This window comes from Phragmites australis, chromosome 10 (assembly GCF_958298935.1).
Source record: "Phragmites australis chromosome 10, lpPhrAust1.1, whole genome shotgun sequence".
NCBI classification, from domain to species: Eukaryota; Viridiplantae; Streptophyta; class Magnoliopsida; order Poales; family Poaceae; genus Phragmites; species Phragmites australis.
Genome location: NC_084930.1, coordinates 31,356,874 through 31,382,809, shown reverse-complemented (window position 1 = coordinate 31,382,809; position 25,936 = coordinate 31,356,874). Strand labels below are relative to the sequence as shown.

General features: G+C 43.3%; 2 protein-coding genes and 1 pseudogene across 2 annotated transcripts; all 3 read right to left on the bottom strand.

Annotated features, from left to right (window-relative positions):
* Window positions 1-6,986: 6,986 nt before the first annotated feature.
* On the bottom strand, window positions 6,987-16,895 carry LOC133930244 (glutamate receptor 2.8-like; annotated as a pseudogene).
* Window positions 9,197-12,083, bottom strand: LOC133930718 (UDP-galactose/UDP-glucose transporter 7-like). The gene is made up of 7 exons (XM_062377435.1): window positions 11,926-12,083; window positions 11,089-11,194; window positions 10,749-10,994; window positions 10,446-10,556; window positions 10,210-10,368; window positions 9,827-9,970; window positions 9,197-9,701 (listed from the first exon to the last, which is right to left on the bottom strand). The coding sequence occupies exons 1-7, from the start codon at window positions 11,961-11,963 to the stop codon at window positions 9,534-9,536; spliced, it is 972 nt and encodes a 323-aa protein (XP_062233419.1). The 5' UTR covers window positions 11,964-12,083; the 3' UTR covers window positions 9,197-9,533.
* A 316-nt stretch (window positions 16,896-17,211) lies between the features above and the next one.
* Window positions 17,212-25,737, bottom strand: LOC133930243 (glutamate receptor 2.8-like). Its single transcript, XM_062376896.1, has 5 exons — window positions 25,461-25,737; window positions 19,115-19,389; window positions 18,681-18,993; window positions 18,165-18,577; window positions 17,212-18,050 (listed from the first exon to the last, which is right to left on the bottom strand). Exons 1-5 carry the CDS (start codon window positions 25,735-25,737, stop codon window positions 17,499-17,501), a joined length of 1,830 nt encoding a protein of 609 aa, XP_062232880.1. The 3' UTR covers window positions 17,212-17,498.
* Between the last annotated feature and the right edge of the window lie 199 nt (window positions 25,738-25,936).

Below are 25,936 nucleotides of genomic sequence, written 5' to 3'. Positions count from 1 at the left end.
TGAGGTCATATGTCATCGTCGGTACACTTCTGGATACAGTGCGGGGGACACCGTGCAACAATGTCAAATTGGTCCTCACGAGGTGAAATGCACATGCAATAAGCCAAAACTGCATCATATCCCGTGCTCCCATGTCTTGGCCGCTTGCAGGGATATAGGTGGGAACGACGGATCACAATACGTATCACCCTATTTCACAGGAGCACATGGCTTCCAAAGATGTGTTCGTTTAACATCGGATCTAGCTACAAAGCAATCGAGGGGCCTAAGTGGGTACCTTATCCCAGGGCCAGACGCACGGATCCTGGAAGCCTAGAGCCACGAGACTTGAAGGTGACATGGATGCAGCAGATGCTGTTGATGGACTACGTAGGTGCAAAATATGCAAGCAATCCGGTCATGATAGGAGGACTTGTCCGACACGGCGGTAAACTATTAGGCTATGATCGAACTGGATTGTATTAGCTTTGGTGCCAGTGAGTTTGTTATATGAAGTTTGTTGGAAACATGGATTGTATTGTAATTTGTTATGAACGTATTAGGTGTTATACCCATTTTGTAATATCTGTTGTCTTACTTTGTTTTGTAATTGAACCATGAGGCTTGAAATTATTGGCATGGCTCACGTTCACCTTCCCGAGCTTCTTCAACTACGGTATGACGAGAACCACAGGGGAAGGATGATTTTCGCAGGGCAACATGTACATCGATAGTACGTGAATTTCAATTGCTCTAATACCTTGGTACTTACTCTATAAATATATTGCATACCTTTGCAGTTGCTCCCGTTGCGTTCCAAGAGTGTGTGTAAGCTTAAGGAGTTAGACCCTCGATTCCACGAGCCCCTCGCACAGGTCGGACTACTACCGTTCGCACTTATGATGGCAGGAGCTCTCATGGAGGGTGGTGGCAGGACTCCACTGCCGCCGATCGAGGTCTCACTGTTCACAGGCCTCGTCAACCGCTGGCGTCCGGAGACGCACACGTTTCACTTTCCTTGCGGAGAGATGACCGTTACTTTACAGGACGTTGCCATGCTGACCAGGCTCCCGATAAAGGGCACCCTGTTAGTACTTCCACGACCAGCAAAGGAGCAGTGGAAGAGTTATATTAAGGTAGGTAATTATTTGTTACATAAAACATTTCATATGTTGCAGTGTTGTTTATGGTTCATTGATTCTCTGCATCTTGTAGGTTTAATGTGCAATATGACATGAAGGATGTAGGGCTCTCCATGTCATGGATTCATGGCCTACCACAGTTCAGCCCTTGCCCACCGGATGCGAACGAGGCAACAGTTATGCAGCATTACGAGGTGTACTTTTATATCTTGCTTGGAGGTATTATGTTTTGCAACATGGCAGACGATTATGTACCTCCGCATATTGTATGGTTAGCGCGTGAGCTCACGTCATGTCCGTACGAGCCGACACATTACAGTTGGGGATCTGCTGTGTTGGCCGCTATATACAAAGGATTGTGTGTCGCTATCCAACGGTCAACGAAGATGGGATTTATTTCTGGCTGCCTACACCTTTTACAGCTCTGGAGCTGGGATTATCTCCCGGTGTGTCGACCGTGGGTGAGCAAAACCTACTATCCAGTTCCTATCTCCGACGGCGTGGTCGATGACATGAGGCCAATGATGGGTTATCGGTAGCTTCATGCCAGGCTGCGATGGAGTCACCACCAAGACCATGGAAACTACGCCCGAGTGATCAGTGACCTTGACGTCCTCAGCGCCGAACTTGTGGAGTAAGATCCATGGCGTAGGGAACGAGTGGCCGAAATTATGACTAGCGGCCTCATCACATCATCTTGTTTCCGTGACTCCGACCTATGGATGACTAGATGTTTTTTGCTTTATATGAACAATGTAGAAGTGTATTCTCCTGACCGTGTGCAGAGGCAGTTTGGTCATCGTCAGTTGTGCCTGTACCTCCCCCACGAGATGCTGGTCAGGCGCACGAGTAAGTGTGTTACTGTATGTATCATTCTTATGTTACGAAATTTTAACTATTTATGTCACATACAGGAGGAGTGCCCAAGGAAACACAGGCACACACGACTGGTCGGAGATTAATGTAGAACACATAACTCGGTGGATGGAGTATGGCCCAGTGGATGCCATCTTTCCTGCGGGACAGTACGACGATAGCACGTACTGGGAGTACCTTGCGTGGTACCAATCACGAACGCGTCCCACCTTACTCAGCGGCAGCGTACCGTCAGCCCCCAGACCCTTCCCCGAAGATCGTGCCTGGCTTCTTCATGTGGTGGTAAGTGATGTTGTACTTATAACGATTTTCATTAGTTTCTCATCCATATTACGGACATAACCCTCAACAACAACAGACCGAAGCGGGGTACGAAATGCATAGGCATGCGGAGCATAAATGTGGGGAAGTTAGTGGGTCAGCCACGTGAAGGGATCGGCACCCTCTCCGGGACTACATGAGGACGAGAGGGTCTCGCCTTTTGTCCACGATACGTGGACTAGGTGGTTGCGCCTCGTGTTCTAGGGGCTACGACGTACCCGCCATGGACCCGTCCCATGCCTCCCACAGCAGGCGCTCATCCAGTGCTCATGAGGCACATTCACGGGAGGCCCCTTCGTCTGCGGCCCATCATGGGACACGTTCTTGTGCTGGAGCCAAGGAGGTGACCGAGACTCCTGCTCCCGAGGAGTGCACACTAGGTTCCCAGCTCCCTCCGTTTACACAACCTACTCAGGCTACGCAGACAACTCCACCAGGATTATCAACTCACCACGAAGACGTCATTTACTGCACACAGCAGACGCCCACCTGGAGTGGCACTTAAGATTTTGACTGGGCTGCTGCATTGCAAGCGAGCAGCTTCACCGATCTACTGAGCGGCCAATACCCCCAATATCCCGATGCACCAGGGGGTTCACACTGGTACCAGGAAGCTGAGACTTCATCATTTTGGACTCCCACCAAGCACGTACTACCGGCAGGCACACTCCCGCATGACAATCCTACAGCGTGGTATATGCAGGGCCGAGTTAGCGGTTCTGGATACACATTCGGTGGAGTTGGAACACAGCATGACGACGAAGATGAGGACCAAAGGCACATGTGGCAGGGGCCAGCTCAGGCCGCTGGGATGAGGGCCACACACCCTTCAGACGCTTACACTCTTGGGGATTGCTTGCGACGTCGGCGTCGTTAATGAGCTAGTGCAATATATTGTGTACTCATCTATTTTGTGTATTCATCTGTACTAAGTGGTATTTACTATATTATGTACTCATTTATACTATGCCATACACTTCAGTGTTCAAGTAATTACATTTAATTTACATAATCTTTTTCAACTAATTAGGACACATAACTTATTTATCAGTAACTTATTAAGCATTTGTATATATCATTTTTGATATTTCATACATGTTTAATGTTTATTAAATAACCAGCGATTCGTGCTTTGGTGCAGAGCAAAAAAGTTGCAGGGAAATCTCAATACCTATATGGCGAGAAATTCTAGTACTGGCTTCCCATGGACATATACAACGAATGATATAGCATTAACTGTCTGCTTGCAAGTTGTGCATGGAGGGAAGGATGATCCCTTCAAAGAGAGCAACCTAATACAAGCTGTGTCTACATTGAATACATGATCGCCATGTTCTGCGTTCACCGTTCCATTTCTACATGTAACAACCGACGACCTTAGGGCCCTATTACATGAGTGCCGCTGAATATACCTCAGGGTTTGCGAACTAGCCGACCATCCTTCTTTACTGGGTTTTTGTATGAGGCAATGAAGGATGGCGATGTTGCCCGACCAGTATGCATCCCACATACAGGTTCGTCATTTTCTATTTGATCACCATAGTTATCTTATTGCTATTGATTCGAATACCCCTCTTCTTCTTTAGGCGTTCCCAGAAGACGCAGAGTTAATCAACAAAGAAATCCCACACATCTTGGCAATGCAAATGCTCTTCGACGGGGGTGTGCTGTGTAGTTCGCGTCGAAGATGATGAAGATCAGCGAACCCAAGGGGTACAAGAGCTGATGACAATTTCATGCCACTAATGCCTCGATATTCCACCAGCCACACATGAGAAGGTTCAGCTAACACTACAAGCGCACATGCTAGTACCGTGATACCTCAAGACGACGACGATGACGACGATTTCATGCCACCAATGCCTCGGCGTTCCACCAGCCACACAGGAGAAGGTTCAACGAACAATACAAGAGCACGTGCTCGAATCGTGATACCTCAAGACGACGACGACGACAACAATTTCATGCCACCAATGCCTTGGCGTTCCACCAGCCACACAGGAGAAGGTTCAACGAACAATACAAGAGCACGTGCTCGAACCGTGATACCTCCGGACGACAACAACGATGACAATTTCATGCCACCTATGCCTCGACGTTCCACCAGCCACACAGTACAAGGTTCAACGAACAATACAAGAGCACGTGCTAGAACCGTGATACCTCCAGACGATGACGATGACGACTTCATGCCACCAATGCCTCGACGATTTCGCTAATCTACATCATCACTTTTCACCGCTATTTTAAGATTATCACTGATACAAGGGTTAATGTTGCGCATGTTTGAATATACCTTGTTAAGACTGTCGACCGCCTTAAAGACTGTTTTTTTACTCACGCATTTTGAAATGTACAGTTACATTAGCAACTAATTTTTAATTTGGTTACATAAAATACACAGCCAAATCACATGAAATATTACATGAAATGAAGAGCGAAGTTGGCACAAAGAAAACATGTATTTTGACACACGGTGTGCCGAATACAGTTGGTATTCGGCACACCGTGTGCTAAAATAAGCTTTTTCCTGTATTCGGCACAAGGTGTGCCGAATACAGGTCATTTTTAGCACACCGTGTGCCGAATACAGTGTATTCGGCACACCGTGTGCCGAAAATAATTTTTTTGGTACACCGTACTCCAAAAATTTATTTTCGGAACACCGTGCGCCGAATACATGTGCTAAATTCGTAAATACAGAAAAATAATTGTCTATTTCAGTAAATACGATCATATATATTGTATAAAATCGTATTTTTGCGGTGGTTATGCTTATGGCATTGTTGGGACCTCAGAGGAACAGATTGTTGTATTCCCTGGCCGAGCAGATTCTACGGCCGGCTAGGGCTCCACTATTCTTATTTCCGAGTCTGTAAAGTGCAGTAGGAGACCATTGTTTTGTTGTACAGCAGTAATGTCGTACCTGGCTTGGTTATTTTTATCTTGTGTGTAATGTGGTCAGTTTAACAAGAACGAGATCCATTCTTTGTTAAGGTGCTTCTCTTCTGCTAAAGCCAGTATTTCAATTATAAGGAGATCCTTGATATGAATAGTAAGTGCCAGATGAAGGCAATAAATCTTTTATGGCATTGGTGGCTAGAAAGAAATTGAGTGAGGGAAGGGACAGGAAATGCAGACATATATAGTACAGATACAATTACCCTTTCAATGCTTACAGTGATTTTGCAAATGGACCATCCAATGTCTTGGTTATTGTGTGTTTTCCTACTTCCAGCAACTGTGCATACAGACCGTTTACCTTCAATGTAAATGTGTGGTACCATTGCAATGTTCATAGCGATTTTGCAGATGAACCATCCACGTTCATCTTGGATGCGTTGCAAGAAATCCACGTTCAATCTTGCACCTATGGGAGGGGCTATCTTCGAGTTAAAGAATCTTATTCGGTTGCAAGTGTCCTCACGATACCGACCTTTCTTAGGACAGTGCGCCTCCAGGCGTTGAGGATCTGGTGGCCACAAGTATTCTTCCCTTGTCTGTCAGGCTGTGGCATATTTGCAACTCCAGTCCTAGAGGTGGGGAATTCGCTCCCAGTGATCGCTCCCGGAGCAGCCCGCGCTGCATCGGCCATTCGGCGGGTTTCCACCGCCCGTGAGCCCTCCTCGCTCCGAACGGCCGCGCCCTCCCTTCGCGACGTGCCGCGCCGGGCCAACCGAGACGGGGCACGGAACTCAGGGTGAGATCGTTTTATAAATTTTATAAAACTCTATCCTATAAAAGATACTTTTCTTTTTAATAATATATATTTATTTTATCTTTCTTTTTTAGCCTATTTATTATATTACAAGATAGATAAATTAGATAGAATCTTATAATTACTTTTCTATCCCGTCCTGTGTCTCTTGCGTCGCGTGAGGGATTATTAGACCATCTCTAACAGCTTAATTTTCTAATGCTATAGTACCCACAAAACATTATGCCGCTCTAATTTGCCAATTAGATGGCTGAAAAAGCTCTTCAGCAGATACAGTATCAAACGCTACAGTATTAGGGAGAGAGAATTTGGTACTTCAAATTTACTGCTATATTGTAGCATCTGTAATACTGTTTATAGAGATTTACTGTGGGTTTAAAGGGAGAAAAGTAATAAAAGGTAAAAAATAAAGTAGCTGCTAGAGATAAAAAAATAAAGAGTACTGTAATAATAGAAGAGAATACTATAATAATATTGTAGAAGATAAATTTTTAAAGTTGTTTTAAGTTACCATCCGCTCCCGCGGCTGGCTCGCGTAGCCAGTATGGGTCCGCGTCCGTTTCCCCGCACGGGGCGTGGAACACCGTCCGCCACCGGCGCAGTCTGCGCGGCGCAAGTAATTCTTCCCGGTTTTCTTCCCAGAGGAACGGTGCGAGGCGGCGGAGGCGCAGAACCGATGAATTTCGATGATCTTGGACATTGCTCCTCCCAAGAAAAGCATAAAGCAAGGAGATTCACCAAGTGCAAGACTAATGGAAATTCGGCGGCAACAAATTGAGCACGAACCCTTCAGTGATTCAGACTTCAGAGTACCTTGGCCTCGCTTCTATAATCCATGCCCTGAACCAACCAATATTCAGAGAAGTGTGTTTTCTCAGATTCGGACGTCTGCTTCCAAGGCTTTGCATGCTCAAACAAATACATGCTCGAATATGAATCAAGACCTCCAATGTAAAACGCAGTATCGTAATATCTTCTGGTCTGCCAATCCAGGAGTAAATGCAAACACAATTTTGATATCTCACGTGATGATGATGACGACTACCACAACGAGGTTCACTGATTTCACTCTCCCATGCTACTGACTATTAACTCATAAAGCTATAATATCAAGAAAGTAAGCAAATTCGTCTCCAAAAAAAGGAAGCAAACTACAATTGCTTCCCTTACGCCAACTATTTGCCGACTTCCGTGCCACCGGCCTAACATCCATCTTCCTGAAGCTGATTTGCTCCGTGGCCATTCCTCTCAGGCTCATCTTGCCGCCACCTAAAGATGGACGAACCCCGGTGCTCAGTGCTGGTGAGGCGCTGAACCCATGCGTGCAGCCTCGGCAGCGACATCACCCCGCGAGACACTTCAGCCCTGAGCTTGTCTCGCTCCTGGTAGACGAGGATAGAGAGGTTGATGAGGAGCGCAAGGCCAGAGGTGATGCCACTGATGAGGAACAGCCCACCGAAGTTGCTGAAGCCGAGCCTGGATGAGGTGATGCTGCCGCTCTCGCTACCACATGCTCCTGGGTCGCCAAACAATTTCCTCTCTGTCCACGCCATCTCCTCCTGCACTGCAGGCGTCATGATGGCCTGCGATACGTCGTGCACCATGGGTGACCCTATCGGAAAAGCCTAACACATAAAGCGAAAATCAAAACAAATCCTGATCGTTCTACAGTATATGAAATACCAGATTAAAAGGCAAAGGGACTTGCAAACACAAAGCCTCCCAACCTGTAGGTTGGGCCAACCATGGTGTAACCTTCACAGTACTTTGACAGGAAGATCTTCAGATAGGAGATTTCGTCAAAGATTGCAGAGACCCCTCCGTTGTCTGATCCCCGCTGTAGGGCGTCAGCATATGCCTGCACTGTGTCATAACCCAGCAAGTTCTTGTGGAAGCCTATTTCCTTCAGCCAGTACTCCACGGCAGAACCCTTTTGGTACCCCACGCAGTTGCCGTGTAGCTTGATGTCAAGATAAGCACGACGAACACCCATATGATCAACATAAACCTTGATAGGTTGCTCTCCAGCTTCTCCTTAAAATAAACATATAGGAATGAGATTAACGATTAGAGTGTGATAAATAGACGTCTTAATAATTTTTTTTATAAAATTGATGGTTTTTTCCTATTTTAATCACCCAACACACTTCAAAACTAGAAATAAGTTTTATCAAGAAAAAATCAAGACAACACGACTTCACGAATAGTATGAACTATAGGTTCCATTTAAGATCAATTCATGTGTTTTAACACTTGAAAAATCACAACTTGCAAAGTGTGACGTCCGTTTTCCCGCCCTCTCTTTCTGCCGCGTGGAACCTGCCCGTCAGCTTCCTCTCTCTCTGTCGTCTATTATTTGTTACAATAAAGTTATTTTATTCGGTATAAAACTGTTTATCACTGATAATATCACTGTATGATAAAATAGATCCTGCCATAAATGTGGAAGTCGTCCAGTGCCATGGAGATGCAGGTGAGGCTCTTCCTCCCCACGTCGCTCGTCAGGTCCAGCACGACACCGGCACGCACTGATGTAGCCACCGCCGCCCAGAACGAGAGCTGAAGGAGCAAAGCGAGAGAAAGGCTGAGACAGCGGCGGCGCCTCATCGACCCCTCCATGTTACTTCACCATGAACTGATTGCTGCTGTCGTTGACGAGGCACGGTATTTGTAGGCGTGCGCAGCCGCGTGGAGAGCTACCGATGTGACAAATTATACGGCGATACTTCTACTGCAAAACCGTCCGCATCGGCGAGAAATAGCTTAGAGTTATCTCCAGTGGCGCTGTGGCTGGGGCGTTTGACCCAAGACTCGGTGGAGCCAGAATGCCATGGAAATGGACCTCGAGTTTTAATTCTTCAAGACGGCAACGTAAATCGTCGTCGGCTCCGGCCGCGGAACTCGGCCTCAGTCAGCCAGCCAGCCAGTCGGTCGTCTCTCGTCTGCTCTGCAGGTTCTGTTTGCAGTGGAACTGTCAACTTTGGAAGTCAGCAGAACCGATGTATTCCGGTGGTCTCCCTTATTTCAGCCGTTTCTCAAAAAGGAAGAAGCAGCAGCAGCACAAGTCACATGATGATTACCATTCCAACAACAGCATTCCCTTTTTTTTCTCGACCATTTTTTAATTTTAAGAGTAGCGAACCCTCGCTGACAATGAAACTCGCTAAAACCAGTTTATCAAAGAGGTACACACAAATTGATGTGTCCAGGTTCGAGCTCGGATAACCGTCCCCTCTATTAGAAGCACTAACTAACTGAGCTACTGCTTAAGCTCACTGATTTCACTCTCCTATGCTACTATGGGTTTTAACTCATAAAGTTACAACAAGAAAAGAGAGGAAACAAATTCGTCTTAGAAAGGGAAACGAGTTCGTCCCTTCCTTTGCACCAGCTGCTTGCTGCTGGCGGAATGAGAGTCCAGAAAAATGGATTTAAAGTGATATTTAGTTATTATCCGCGTAAAGAATGAACTATAACTACACGTTTACTGTCTGGTGCTACTTGTGGTGATGTGATTCTTCATCAGGTACACTCTTTCGCAGTGTTTTCTTCTTCTGCCTGTACTTTGCGTAGGAGTACCAGACACCGCCAAATGTGTTGATCACCAATCCAGTAACATTAAGAGCGTGCACTTCCACGCCTCCCAACAGAACAAAACCAAGGGTCTGAAATTCAACCAGAGGAAAAAAAAAGGTTGTAAGATGTACTTAAACCTTGTTCTTTAGAGCTAAATTGCATCAAGCGTTCCAGTTACATATTAAAGTGCTCATACAGAAGGGTGTAAACTTACCGTAGACCCAACACCCTTGAGGACTCCTACTATTGTTGTAGTCAGAGCAGAATTCACGATCGTACACCAAAACATGGTGAAATTGAGAACGATTCCCATCACCAGTGAAATAACAAGAATAACACTGAACGACAGAGAGTCTGTCTGCATTTCAAGAGTCAATAGATAATGCAAGTTAGGATAGAGGCATAGAGCAAAGTGAACATTATTTTATACAGAAACTGACAACAAGTTTATGATGATCAACAGCGAAGTGTAAAACCATTTGCTCTAGAAGCTCAGGAAAATCATCTCTAGTCATCATTTTGAGAAGGGAGCATACAGAGATGGCTACCTTAGATGTGCTAATTAAAATTTGATTATGCTGTATTCATATTACTAACCTTTGCAGATAATACTGAAAGAGAATGGGGGAATTCTCCTGTTGCTATAATGAGGATAAACAGAAATGGAAGTGATAATATGCTGTTGTAAAACATCAAGTCCACTGAGGAAAGACCATCCTCGGCACCTGATTTCTCCACCAGAACCAAATACATCGTCTGCATACACATTCAGCTGTCAGCTAGAAAGATAAAATACAAATTATCTTAGACGAAATAAGTAGAAATATCACAACCTGGAAGAAGACTGATGTTAGAGCCATGCAGTATCCATATAAGTCAAAAGAAAAATCTCCAAGTGCTGCAATAAGGACACCTGCGGCTGTGCAGATAACTGAAAGAGTGACCTAAAATAAATTTGAACTGATCAGGATATTTCCATATTACAGTAAAGAGCTGTTCCTTCCCAGAGGGAAAACCACATTTCCCAAAAGTCTGATCTTTCTAGTCGCATATGATGAAAATTTGAAACAAGAACATTAGGAGATCAAGGGTTTCGGTGACAATGCCGATGCATTTTGGAATATGTTCAGTCTTACCGGTGTTGGTGGCTTCCCCTTTCCCCGTACGCACCCACCGACCAATACAGCAAGGGGAGTGAGCCTCTTGACTGCAATATACATAGGGATGTTAACCCCTTTCAAGCTTGCTAGAGCAAATCCCACATTTGCATTGTAGAAAAGTGACACTGGAAGAAGCTTTTTTGCTGTTGTCAAGCTGAAATCTTTTCTTTTAGACATTCCTAGAACTTGACCAAAATGTATCAGAAGCGCTGTGGCTATTTGCTGCAGAAGTAAAGGAGAAGTTGAACATAAGGTTCAGTCAAACAAAGAAACAAAAAATGTTTTGTTGGTTGTGATGTTCGGTAATAAGCAATACCTGTAAAGTGAGAAGAGTCATGGAGTGAACATACTGCATAAGAACTGCTTTGTTCACGAAAACCATTGCCATAGATGCAATTCCATAGGAAAAGGCTGCAGTTAAGCTGCAAGCAGATATACAGGGAAATGGTCAGAATTTTCAATGCATTTCAAACTTCAACCTGGACTGAACCTGTAGCTAAAAAATTGTTTTTTTTTTCGTTGAAGATATGGCTGCTCTAGTCTCAGGTGTTGATGAGGTAAACCAATCAGCCAATACCACAATTACGTTCTAATGGCTTTAATAGATCCAAAATGTGGCCCCGTTTTTTTCCAATGTTAATACTAAATCCACATGATGACAACTAAACAAATTGACATCTAGCACATTCGATTTAATTAACACGAACAAACACATGTGCAGTTTAATTATGGCACCACATCAGGCGGTCAGACAGTTGAGTACAATCTACGAAAGAACCAGATCTTCCCTCAGCCATTAGCATGCGGAATGCGCAATGCAATGGCCTTGTCGCAGGGCTGTGCGTGCGTTGATGGCAGCAAAAAATTCTATTCGGAAAATGTTTCCCCGCACGCCGCTGATTCCACTATCCGACACAATCGAATCGAGCCTTCCTTTCGTGGGCTCGGGTTCCAGAAACCATCGGCTACCCAACTATTGAAATCCTTAAATCAGCGAGGCACAGCGGCAGGATTGCATCCCTCCGCCCCGCCCCTCCCCGACCCAATCGCACGGCAGGAGAGTAAAGCTGCACAGGCGATGCGATGGGGAGCGACGGGAAACGGAAGGGGAAGTATCGAGCAGGCGCAGGGGGGGGGGGGGGAGCCCACTCACCTGAGGAACGAGCTGGGCTCGCCGGCCTCCGCCCCCATCTCTCTCCTCTCGCGCTTCCGACAAGCCGGGTGCTCCGTGCTCTACATGGACCGGCCGTCGGTCGAGCAGTCGGGTGCGGGCTCTCTCGAGAGGGAGTGTGGGGCGGGGAGCTTTGTGGCTCGGCCACCACGAGTTAATTAAATAGTTGATTGACTTAGCTAAGTATTTATGAGTTATGATAAAAATATAAATATTAGATAGGATAATGCCCGTGGCATATAGAGATGGGCGAAGCAAAAAAGGTGATGTTTATATTGGTCAATCATAAAATAGAAATAAGAAAAGAAAAGAGTAAAGATAACACCAATGCGCAACTAAGGCCGTACTTTTATAGATATGAAAAAATATCAATTATAAATTTAAATTATAAAGATATGAATACGTTATGAAAATATTATCGAACGAATACATCGAAAACGATGTCGTAGTTTAATTTTATATAGGATTCAAAAAATTAAAAGAAGATTACATGTTAATTTCTCTCTTAATTTTTTATTTATTTTTATTAGTAAAATAAATTCTATATTCGTAGTCAATAAGAGATGAAGATGCTAACAAATAGGATGATAATAGAAATTAGTAAATTATTTGAATTTATAGTTTTTTATTAGATAGAAAGAAAATAAAAATACTAGCTAATTGGTGGATTAATCTTCATTAGCGAGTGGTGAGGAGGCACGCGCGAGGGGAGTGAGGAGGAAGCAAGCATGAGGTCCGTTCTCTTTTACACGCGCACGTCTTCCATGGAGATTGGAGACCGTGCCGGCGAGTGGGCGTGGGTTGACCTTTCTGGGAGTTCGGATCTGTTGCACGGACCCATGGGCCACAAGCTCCAGCTTCTTGAGGTGGCCCACTTGGCCTGGCTATAGTTTTGGTCATGTCGAATGTGATGGCCCACTTTATCCTTTCTCACGAGCATTCCAAAAGCGACGAAAGCGGCCCCCTCTACTTTGACGGCCTTCCGGCATCGGAAGAGGAAGGTGGCTGGGCTTCTCGGTGGTTAGTAGTATTTTATTTTCATAGTGTATATTTTTTAGGGTTTTTTTTCTAGGTTTAGTATCTGGTTTAGTTTCTGGATGGTGTCGGTTTGTGGTGTTGATGTGAAGGAGTTTTTTTCCTCCGGGAGGTCGGTAGTGGTGGTGGAAGTTTGGCTTCCTTCGAGTCAAATCCATCCACAGGCTGGTAGTTTTTGGATTTGGCTGCGTGACCTTTGGCTTAAGTCCGGGTCGATGACGTGTTTTTTGGAGGTGGCGGTTCTCTCTTTCGAGTCGTTGGCGTGCTCGATGACATTAGATTTCTTTCTGACTGGAGAGGTTACCTTCATCGTCCTTAATACATCTTGGTTGCCGGATGTTACTCTTGGTGGATGTTAAAAATCTAATGGCTTTTAATGTGGCCCCTGTGCGGATTTCGGCTCCTATATTTTCGATCATGTTTAGCGACGATAGATGAATTTTGAGGTGTCAGCGACATGACCTATGTTTTTCTTTGCGTTTTTCTTCTTTCCATATTGCATTTTTTAATGTCTGTGCTACACTTGATCTAAGGAAAAGTTACCCCTTGACAAAAAAAAAAAGCTAGGAAAGTCACGAATGCCTTCTACAAGGACCAGAAACAACAGAAGGAAACCATACATACATACATATAAGTCCGCCGGAATTGTACAAGAATTCAAACAAAACAGTTCAATTTCCACATGAATCATGACGAACGACCCTGTTCCAAACTCAGCAACCAACACTCGGATGACGATCGCAGGAAGCAACCCGTCCAAAGAGCAAGACTGAACTCCTCTAGTTGACAACAAACCAACAGGGGAGCAAAACCAGAGGCTCCAGTCTTCAGACAGTGCTCACATCTGCATCAATATGGTGCAGGGGCAATGCCACTATTCCGACAGCAGAATCACCAGGTTCACTACATAATCCAGGAAGCGGAAACATAAGCTTATTCTTTGTTGGGGAATTTTAGATTTTGCCATTATGAGTGGCAAATTGCCACTTTTTGTGTGTCACTGACACATGCCACTCGGTGGCAAAAATCTAACCCCCCCCCCCCCTTCTTTGTTAGATAAGACTGGTCACCTAGGGCACCATTGCTGCCAATCGTCAAATAATGAACTTCAAATGATAAACATATACTGATACACATCAGTCAATGAAAACATCTACATCTCACTCTCAGAATCAAAGTGAACTAAAGCATGTGTCTGTAACAAATATACGCCCCCAGGCACAGCATCCCTGTCGGCAGTTGCTACTTGCTAGAGATGTTCATGGCTATACAACTACGGAAGATGGAAGTTTTTTTCGCCTTTGCAGTCTCAAAGCAGACTCTGCAGGATTGGTCCGGCACCTCAGGCAGTGTTTATCTCGATCTGGAAGGATTGTGCGGGTACAGAGTCATCGCACACGCCATTCTGCATTGCACTAAGCTCTCTTTAGTCATTACTTATTGCTTCACGGGGGAGTTGATCACGGACAGAGTTGTTGCCCGTACCATTCTGGGTCCGGCAAGACTCTTCGACATCACCACTGGCGCCGCTCCCATAGACACCTTGGTGATCGTCATTTCTGGCTTCAGGGTGGGGTTGATCAAGGTCAGAGATGTTGCCCATAATGCAGAATGAGAAGCTTACAAAAAAACATACGATTTATCTTGAAGAACGAAAGCTAAATCTACCAAAACACTAGATTGAGAAGCTTACAAAACCAAGTCCAGGCGCGGTCTTGTATATGTGATCAACTACAATCTGGAATTTGTTCTGGTATGGAGTGTCAGAGAGGAAAGAAGTTAAATAGGGGACCTCATCAACAATAGCTGACACACCTCCATTCGGACCCTTCCTCAAAGCTTCTGCATATTCCACTTCCTTCGAGTAAGGAATCAACCTAGTTTTGCTGAAACCTCGGTTTCTCAAGGAGTACACAAATGATCCGTGCTGGTACCCAACATAGTCAGCATTGACGAGGAGCTGTTCCAAACTTGTCGTAGGACAGAGCCTCTCTGTGGTTAAAATGGATGAAAAACTTGCTGTGTAGCTCTGCACTAGTACCACCACTACGAAGCACCATATCACCACAACAAACTTTGAAAACGGGCTCCTAATGATATGGCCTGTGCATAGAATAACCATGATGACTGACAGATTATTTAAAAACTAATTTAAAAATTAACTAAACCACTTAAAAGGGAGTAAAGCTGAAGCCGCTGACCATGAGAAAATGTCAAAGTGGAGAAAGCAAAGTATGAAGCAGTATTGAACCGTCTAAAATTTGATCCTTGGTACTCTGGAATTTTGGGTCTCTCAATCACCCACACAACAAAGCCAGTGAAGAAGAAGAAGCCCACAGTTGCAAACCAAAGTTCCTTTGTCAGTGGTGCTAAAAATGTCCACTGGATTGGTTTCAAGTCTCTCTTAGAAAGCACAAGCGAAGACACAACAGACTGTGTATGGCATTGTAGTCCACTTCTCTGATCCGGTCGGCGGTTATGGTCACATCACCCGCTGCTCCGTCAAGGTTCTGCTTTACCCCTCAGAAATAGCCACTTGAGATCAGAGATTCACAACTTTATAGTTGACAACTTTTTCATTTAAAATTATTTAGATGTCTAAATAGCTATTCAAATATTCGGTCAGAAGATGTCATAAGAATTTATTTTGCTACTATACTCACGAACGGATGATAGCTGAGATGATTAGGGGGTCACACACACGCATAGGCTGTGAGGTCTTAAGTTCGAGTCTTGGTTGTCGCATACGAGCAAATATCGTGTGACTTTGCAAATATTAGGCGCGGTCATATGCGCAGCCTCTGGTCGGGTGCCTCTGGCCGCGAAAAAAAATTTGAAACTTTTTTCAGCCTAAAAAGCGTTGAATCGAGACCGACTATCGGTGCCACCAACCGGCACTGACACTGATTTTCAGTACCGAGTAATCAGTATCAGTTCAAAACCCGCTACTGACAGCGATTTTGAACCGGCACTGATAAAGTGTTTTGTTGTAGTGTATGGTGGTACATCTAGCCCTATATCGAGTAAAATACATATCATCATCATATACCTTTTTCAGATATACAATATTTATTAGAGAATATATAATATTAATTTTATAACATGTTCTCGTCACATGTACAAATAGATTTATTTATGATAGCATTTTTGAGTTACATAATTTTCATATAATCAATCATGATCGTGTTAAACACATCAGTGGTCAAACTTTAAGATATAAGGTTTCTTTGCACACATAATATTGGTAATTATGAGTTGGTTATCTTTTAGCGGATAGAGAGAGGTTGGGGTTTAGGGGTTCTACTTTGGCCTTAGAAATATGTCAAGAAATATAATTTGCTAGTTTAAAGATATCCATAAGGCACTGTCTAACAGATGCCTTTGTACGGTTCCACCTTGTTGGAAATAAACATTTTGAAAGTTAAATTATGTGATAATCTCACTGATTTATTTATAAAGTCCCTACCAACTTTAACATTTCAAAGATATGTTTATATAATTGGTATGCAACGACTTCGAGAATTGTAAGGAGGGAGTCTCATCCTAAATTTAACATGTTTATATATTATATTGCACTCTTTTTTTCTTCATGAGTTTTACTTACAAAGTTCCTCATAAATAATTTTTAAGGAAATATTATCTACATAAGATCATAAATCATATGTCTTATTTTCCCTACTGGGTTTCTAAAGGAGATATAAAAAGCATATCTATTGTTCTCTAAACTCACTTATGTGTTTTTTTCTTTTAAAAGGTTTTTCTCATATGAGTTAATAAAGAGACAATAATTAATATATGTTGTATTATTTTCTTTTTATTTTTTCAATACGCAACGAGTCTGGATGCCACTTTCGGCATAGTTTCGCGAGGCGCGGAGACCTGGCGAACTCGACCGCGCGCTGTGGCAGAAGCTGCATGCCCCTTTCATGCCGCGCAGGCTGAAGAGAGAGAAACGGTGAAACCATCCACCACGCATGCGTCCCTCTCACAAACTCGTGGAAACGTTCCACGGCCTCGCTCTCGATTCACAAACGAATCTGGAAAAAGTTCTCGCGTTCACGTGACTTCGGAGATTCACCAGAACGGTTCATGCAAGTGAGTAGTCAGTGGTCAGTCAATCTTCTCTTCTCCTGAAGGTTTTCTTCCGTACTTTTTTTTCTGGCATGACTTGGCACTCCGGAATGCCGAGAGATGCCTCTATCACCTGCCCCAAATTCGGAAACGAAAACAAGAAGCATCCAGGAAGTTTAAGTCATTGATCACTTTGGTGCTTTTTACAGTGTCTGAAAGGAACAATTCTGGAAATCAATGTGGTTACTTTCCAAGGTGCAGACTAAAAATTCTGTTCCTGGTTCTATTGCTTCTAAAAAGACCATCAAATAGCAATAGTTTCAAATGATAGGTCTTCACGTCAGTCACTAACACGTCTATTCAGAGTTTGGGCGATAGTATGACACAAAATTTTGCAGCACACTGGTGACTATCTGCCCAAAAAAAAACTGTTACTTGCATCCACAGTTTCAAATTGCAGCCGACAGACGCATGCCAACACCATGGCCTGTAATACTCATCTCGATCTGGACAGAAACTTCAGGAACAGAGCCGTTGTACATGCTATCCTGGATTTGACCAGCCTCTTCATCACCAGTGCTTCCGCCGCCCCCGTAGGCACCCACAGAATTCTCATCCCTGACTTCATGGTAGCTTTGATCCGGTACAGAGCCGTCGGCCATGTCATCCCGCAGCGCAGTAGGTTCTCCGAGACGTGCAGCTCCACCATCTGTGTCGGCATTTTGCAAACCAGCGCCTTTCATTCTGGTGTACCTGGCATAAACCGACCTGGCAATCCTTATCAACAGCATGAGAGTTGACACACATCCGGTGATGACAAAGAGGCCAGAGAAACTTCGCAGGGTGAGAGGCGCAGAATCAGCAATGGGACTGCCAACACCCACCGATAGTGCAGCCGTGCCTAACCATTTCTCTTCAATTTGTGAGACCTCGTTGCCTCCTGTCAGGTCCAAGATGGCAATTGAGAGATTATGCACCAGTGGAGAACCTAGAGGAAACACCTGGCGACAAAGACATGGTCAGTATGGCCAGCTTTTTTATTTTCCCAAACACTAGCAGCAAAACTCTTGAACAGCGAATCTACCAAAGCACTAAAGCAAGGACAAGGAGCTTACAAAACCAAGTCCAGGGGTCCTGTAGATGCGACTAACCATCTCAAATTCTTTCATGTATCGACGGTCGGAGAGGAAATAATTTAAATAGGGAATCTCATCGACGATAGCTGACACCCCTCCATTTTTTGACCCTTTCCTCAAAGCTTCAGCATATTCTGTTTGATTTATATAGGCCTTTAACCTATTCACTGGGACACCTTGCTTTATCAAAAAGGAACGCACAAATCCTCCATGTTGGTATCCGATGTAGTCCCCATTGAGCACCAGCTGGTCAAGATTTGTCACCAATGGCCGGAGCCTCTTTGCAGTTAAGATGGATGAGAAGTTTGCAGTATAGCTCTGCACTAGAACCAGCACTACAAAACACCATATCACCACAACAAATCTTGACAGAGGGCTTCTAATTATTTGATCTGTACACAGAACAACCCAGAAAGGCATAATTTGAGATATTCTAGTTATAAACCACTTATAAACTATCAAATATTGTCAGGAAGTTTGAGCTCGAGTGCTGACCATGGGAAAACGTCAAAGTGGAGAAAGCAAAGTATGACGCATTGCTGAATTGTCTCAAACTTAATCCCTGAAACTCTAGATTTCTGGGCCATTCAATCATCCACACAACAAAGCCAGTGAAAAAGAAGCCGCCCACAGTAGCAAACCAAAGTTCCTTAGTTAATGGATCCAAAAATATCCATTGGATTGGTTTCGAGTCATTATCAGAGAGCACAAGCAAAGACAAACCAGACTGTGCGTATGGCATTGTAAAGTCTGCATCCCTGACTCGTTCAGCGGTTATGGTCACATCACCCACTGCTGCATCATAGACCTGATTATCCCACAGGAAAAGAAAGACAGAAGAAATGAAAAACAAATGTAGTAAGAAATTAAAAATTGTAAGTCCAGCATTGTAAAAAGATGCCATGTAAGTATGTTGAAGCAATGCTCACCCCTATGGATACATTGTGCACTAACTCGTCGTAAGTGCCATCGAAGACACAAAACTCATATTGTGGAGGATATTGTAGCTTCTCCACAGAGGTCTTGAAGACATCGATGCTGTAACCAGTGACCTTTTGTCTCTCAGTATTAGGATGAGTAACATTCACAAAAGCTTTAAAACCATGCCTCCGTGGCACAGCAATCCTGAGCTTCTTCTCATAGCCTCTGGAAACCGCCCCTGAGTTTATTTTTGTTAATTCTCTGGCATCTGTTCTCTCAGTATCTGGATTAGGAGAGAAGTTTTACCATCATGTAAATGTGGCAGGCCAATCCAATCATCCTATGACGACAAAGAAATGGGATGGGAAAAAAAGCACGACTAAATGACTAAAATGAAACAGTTATTTAAAATAATGGGAAGACAGTGATTTATATGCTAGTCACAAGTACATTCCCTTGGAGATGTGAACATGACAAATTAAAGCATTTCCCTCTGTACTATTTTTTTTTACCATATAATGCAGCAGTTTTGACTCTGGATTGTCATTTATGATTTCATTTTTCCAGTTCAAGCATGTGGGAAAATAATAGTATCAGCTATTGATGGTTTTCTCTATGAGAGTTTCCATTTAGCAAATCAAAAACCGTAAAAGCGCTCCATACGACCCCATCTCTGGTTCAGCAAAACCAAGGGCCTCTCAGGTGAGAAAAATAAAAGAAAGTAGAATAGGCAAGCTCAAAGTACAAGATTCTCCTCTAAGCCTCCCATACTTTTGAAGAATTCTTAACCACAAGGTTAAACGAGTCTGTTATATCCTATCAGTAATTGGCATTGCAAATGTCACACTTCTTAAGGTAGTTAGCTAGACAACATGCTTAGAATTCACAATCTCTTCTCTGGTCAAAGAGTTCTTTAATAGGAGATATCTCAACTACGAAATAATTTGAGGCTAAATTCCTATGAGAGTACTCACAACATACAGATATAAAATTAAGAAAATTACTAATTTGTTACTTAAAGTTAGGGCCGGATATATAGTCGTTATGGAGAGCACATATCCGTATGAAATTAAATTTTTGTGTGTATGTCCATTGTATGATGTCCAATTAGAACCATCTCAAAAAAATTGTCTGATTATAACAGTAACCCACAACCACAAGAAATAATGTCTAGATCATACACTGCCTAAAGCAATGAGAAGTCACTGAATTAAGGATTCTGCAGTGCTAAAGCTTTCAACCACAGTTTGATTCAAGTGAAGTTCAGTTTTGCTCATTTTACTGATGCTAATGGTAATTGAGAGTTTCGCTAAATTGTGGGCTTCATGACCATTGCTACTCACAGACAAGTTGCAAGGAACAAGAAGTTTTCCAATCATATGGCACTATCCATTGGTAATTCAACAGGGAAGATTAGGCATGCATAATTAAAGTGGGCGCATGTATTTGGATGTATAATTCATATACAGTTTACTAGTCTAAGTACACATCCAAAGAAAAAAAATTCTGGTCTCATACAAATCAACCGCTTCAGATATCAGATGTCCTGTATCTAGAAATGTTATATCAGATGTCTTGTAACCTTCACCCAAATAAGGTACGCATAAAATTCGACTAGTGTACAATTACTACGATCTAATCTGATCTATTGTAGAATCAGCCGGCGTAAGCTGCACTATAATATCCGACCACATCGCATCAGGCCATGAGCGATGAGCCCCTTTCACTGATAACAACGGTTGCAGATATGATTCGCACGATAATCGCAAACAGAACGGGGCCATCAAACTTGAATGCATAGCCCCCAAATTCAGAACAGGACATTAAACCGAACAGCGAACCTTCTCAGGCTGATTTGGACTAGGCGGCGGAGGAACCAGCGCCGGGTTTTGCCCCCATCCTGCAGGTAGCAGTTGCCGCCTCTGCGCGGAAGACGGAAGTCACCGGCCACGGCAGGAGATCACCTCTTGACCTTCCTCCTCATAGAGGAAATCGTAGCCGGCGCCCGGCGGCGGCGCCGTGGGCGACGGGATCGCCTGAAGGAGCGACCGAGCGAGTCCGGGATGAACGAGTGGGAAAGGGAAGGTGAGTTCGGAAACGAATCCTCTGCAGTAGCTGACAATCTCAAATTGAGATGACTCAACATTGGATAGTGAACTGTAGTAGCGGTGGGAAAAAAATTAGGCCCATATATCCGATATATATAGTTTACTATCACGGTAGAAAAAGTTTGCCATATTTACTGCAATTTTATTTAAATTTTAGTTGAATTTTATTTAAAGAGTTTTGCTATTTATCTGTCATCAGATTTATTAGCAAAAATCTGTCTAATCTTTGACCATTGGATTTATGTTGAGGAGTGTACAAATCTGATTTTGAGGTATTGTGTTGTTATCAAATTTGGAGTTTTTTAGGCCGGCAACCCGTTAGAGAGAGGAGATTCGTGTCGACTCACGCTCTCTCTCAAACCATCACGCTCACGATGCCTCTCTCCTCTTTTTCTTCACAGCTGCTCGCATCCTCTCCCTGCCTCACAAAAAGATGATGCAAAGGCGACATAGTTCTTCCCCATCTCCAATCGCTTACACTCCAATCTATCTCATAGCCGGCATCTGGAGGTAAGTTTGTTGTGTTTTGTTCATGGGATTAGTACTAGATCTATCGATTTGTTGAGTGATTTATCTTTTTTTCTCTGTATATTTCCCTCATTTTAGGGGTTTGATTCGTCTGAAGTGAGGGAACTTGAGGTCTGAGGATATAGATCTATTATTTATTTCTAGGTGTATCAATTCAGGCGAGTGATTCATCCATTCATCCATTTCCCTGCAGGTTTTGCTATTGCTGGTGGTTTGATTCTTCCAAAGAAGGGGGAGATCGAAGTCTGGTGATACAAATCCAAGTGAGGGCTTTTTATCTTCATTCAGTTGATTTCAAACCCTTTTTTGTTTGATATTTATTTTCTTTGTGTATTTGATTTTTTGTGCTTTTTGGTTCATTCCATGGCTGCAATTTTATATTGTGTTGTTGTGAAGGTTTGGACATGTTGGATCCCGGAGCCAAGGAGAGGAACCGAGCTTGCAAGGTCTATTTCAAATTGGTGAGTTGTGGTTACAACATTGTGCGTACTTCTATTTCGTAGGCCACATTGTTTTGGCTAAATTGAGATCAATTTTAACTTTCTGATGGTATATGATGTCTTGACTTTTAGAATGATTGTGTGATGAGTTTAGTCTATGCTTCGTAGTGCCGGTATTTGATTTAGGGGAAGGATAAAAGTGTAATTTGGATGGGTTTTTTTTGGAAGAACAAAGTGTAGATTCTAATTTTTTTTACTAAGTAGGTAGTTGTTCAATATGCTGCCTTACTTTAGTTTGAGTAGTCATGCATGTGTTTTGACTGGGAGAACCAAATGAAAAGGATGGCCATCATAAGGGTTTAAAAATGAGTTGCTTACATATAGTAATGTTGAATAGCCTAACACAAATCCTATATATGTAGTCGCTTAGCTGTGCACGTAGTTGTTTGATGGTTATACCGCACAAATTTTGTCAATGTAATATATAGTCTATCAACTAATGTCCTTTGTGTGGTCGCAGTAAAGTGTAGTGTCTCTCTTACTTCCTAATTTTCTCTATTTCTTTTTTTGTCTCTCCCTTTCTCTCTTTTTCTTTGTCTCTGTCTCAGTGTATACATATATCATCTATATCTCTGTCATCCTTTCTCTATCTACATATATTTGTCTCTTGCCGTCGGGACTTGCCTAAAGGTGGTTTTTGACGGGCGCACGGAGATTAGAAGCCCATGCTTAATAGTGATATGCCAATTTTCCACATTGGAAAAGGTCCCATCTTCCATGCACCATCTTAATGTGATAGTGAGGTGCACTGAAACCTCTCGCCTAACACTGTTACACATGCTAGCATCCTCTCTATTTTTGTCTCTATTTTACAGCTGTATATGTTTGTTTATATCTTATAAAGTTTATAATTTTTGAATGTATGCGCCGTGTATTAGGCATGCGGAGGGTGATCTTGTCAGTGCTAATATGCCTTTTCAAAGGTTTAAGATTGGTTGCTCCTGAACAAAACAATACACAAGTTTATCGAACTATGGTTATCACCTCTTTATTCTTATAATTTTTGTTTATGTAGTGTTGATTGTGTTATTTTTGAGATCAAGTTCATGGACTTATGGAGTGTCAATGCTAAGCTGATGGATGAGTCCTCTCAAGATATTTGACTTCAAATTGTCAATAATTTGTTGTTTAGTTAGCATAATGTTGTACACATGAATTAGTATATTTGAATTCACATGCTGATATTTTGTGATTTGTTACACACAGACACAGTGCCTGCAATCATATTATTGTTTTATTTTTTTATCCGCTCCAAAATTGGCACCAATTTGCACTTTGAATGTGAGTCTACATGTTCATCATTTGTTTATATATTTTGCATTTTTCAATGCGACTGTTTGATCTTGCTTCGCCATGTATGGATCTTCATGTGATTACCACGTTCAGATCTTCCTTTTATTGGTACTTTATTTTGTTATGTTTTGGGCTCTAATGGTGGAACCGGTTGTATGTTGTGAGAAATTTAAGGTTAGTTGGTGGGCAATTAGCTGTGAGCTTTTTTGTTTGAGCATATCAGCTACACTTGTGATGATACAGTATGCTAACGGATTTGTGATTTTATGCTAAGTCGGCTCGTTTTAGAAATGTGACAAATTTTTTTCTTTTATTGTCTGTCAGATTCTTCTTCTGGCATGTGGAGCTTCTTATTAGATGAAAATTCGATAGATATTGACTTACAAAATCTATTGACAGATAGCTAGACAACCCCTTATTTAAATATATTTGAATTTTATTTGGTAAATCTGATAAATTACGTTTACAGTTGATTTCTGATAAATTTTTATTTACCGTAAAAATCCCTATTAGTGGTAATTTTGGACCATTTGAAACGTGATGATTTTGGACTGGTCTTTTGAAGCTGTATAGTTTCTCGTAAAACTGCTGGCAAAATCTAGTAAAATTTCACCGTTTCAACATACCCTCTTTGAAGTTGTTCTAGCTATGGTTGTCCTTCTCTCGAAAAAGTTGTATATTAATTGGTGTTATAACAAAATCACTTATGGCGAGTCACTCTTTCATCTGCTTTGGTTTGTGTTCGTAAAAGTTTAAATCTATGCTCAAAAGTGAAATTCAACCCGGTGGCAACTCGCTTGCACGTGCACCAATACTTTTCAAGAAACTTATTTACAACTTTTATGATCTCTTCCGAACCAAACATGTTGAGAGTGAGGGCATTGGCAGATGCAGAGGAACTAGCTACGGGGCTAACCCACCTCTCCCTCTCCCTCTTCTTCTTCCTCTTTATCTTTTTATCTCTTTTTTCTTCTTCCTCTCCCTCGGCCATACATGACAAAAAAGATATATTAGGGGACTCGGGGAGGTTTTCTTCTTCCTCTCCCTCGTCCAAAATTGTTAGGGGACTTAGGGAGGTTTCTATTGGCTTTGAAGTAGTAGGGCTAGAGCCCCTACCCTGGATCTAGCCCTGAGTGAAGGGGTGAGGGAAGGGGTATTTGAATTTGAATATGAATTTGAGGCAAATCTATGTTGGACATTTGAAGGAAACCATGTGTAAACACGCATCTTAAGAACAATCAGACCAAAGAACTACTGGGACATACTATGCTCAATCTGATAACAAGATATGATGGACTGCAAGGGGAAGAGACCAATGGGTGGATCAAGGTCTCTATCGTTTGTTGCCCAGATGAAGAGGTTAGCATGGAGGCTGCTAGAGGAGGGCTGGATCAAAACCAATGTAGATAGAGCTTTTTCAGAACATAATGGCAAGGCGGAGATATGTGTCGTGATTCAGGATCACACTAGAAAGGTACTCCTGTCGGCCTGGCGGGTCCTGTTCAATGTTGGTGATGCGGAGGAGGTGGAGACTTGCCTGTAGGGAGGGCCCGACGCTTGCAGGTGAATGGACCCCTATTCAAGCAATTATGGAGTAAGATTGCACCTCGGTGATTCAATATCTATCGTCAGGGAAGAACCAGAGGCAATCTTCCTTCTTTATCATCCCGGAGGCATTGGAAGTGGCAAGACGACTTGCTAAGGTCATTCTAAAGCATATAAAGAGGTAGCAGAATTTGATAGTGCACGAGCTCACTTAGCTAGTGAAACGTTTATGTCATAATACAGTGTGGCATGACCGATCACAGGGCATGTATCAAGCAACTAGTTGCTCATAATTATAATCCAACTTTAAGTAATTAATAAAGTGTCCTCTTTATTTGAAAAAAAAAATCAGACCAGGCATGAAAGTCTTGCCAAATTACCAGCAAGTGAGCGTGCTTGCGCGATGGCATCCCCGCTTGAGCCACTGACATGCAGGCCCATGCGGCGGGCCGCCCGCGCCGTGGGACTCTCCTTGCGGCTCTTCCCCCTAGCGTCGCACGCCGCCACGTCCGCCGCGACGACGCTGCCTCGCGGCGCCGGCACCGTTGCTGCTGCAGCAGAAGCAGCAGCCACCGGCAGCGCCGCTAACGCGTCCCGGCGCGCGAGCAAGACGAGCACACCGACGGCGAGCCGGAAGCATCGGCTCGGACACTCCATTCCCGGCCGCCTCGAGCTCAAGCTGGTACGTGCTGGTGCCGTCTAAATACTGCTCCAATGTGTACGGGCTTAGCCAACACGGCTAACACGTATGTGCCTTGCACAGTTGATGCACTTGGAGTCTGGTAGAGCGCGGCGCAGCGAGTCAGAACGCCCCTTTCGGCATAGTTTCGTGAGGCGACGGCCGGCCTGGGCTAAC

Excerpts from the sequence above, each read along its gene's own strand:
- LOC133930243 (XM_062376896.1), bottom strand. The coding sequence starts at position 25,737 with ATGGAGTGTCCGAGCCGATGCTTCCGGCTCGCCGTCGGTGTGCTCGTC. Across the intron at positions 19,390-25,460 it reads GCAAGCACGCTCACTTGCTG|ATACTGAGAGAACAGATGCC; the intron begins GTAATTTGGCAA and ends CTCCTAATCCAG. Across the intron at positions 18,051-18,164 it reads GGACCCCTGGACTTGGTTTT|GTGTTTCCTCTAGGTTCTCC; the intron begins GTAAGCTCCTTG and ends CTTTGTCGCCAG.
- LOC133930718 (XM_062377435.1), bottom strand. The coding sequence starts at position 11,963 with ATGGGGGCGGAGGCCGGCGAGCCCAGCTCGTTCCTCAG. Across the intron at positions 10,369-10,445 it reads TAACATCAGTCTTCTTCCAG|ACGATGTATTTGGTTCTGGT; the intron begins GTTGTGATATTT and ends ATGTGTATGCAG. Across the intron at positions 9,971-10,209 it reads TTTCAGTATTATCTGCAAAG|ACAGACTCTCTGTCGTTCAG; the intron begins GTTAGTAATATG and ends CTTGAAATGCAG.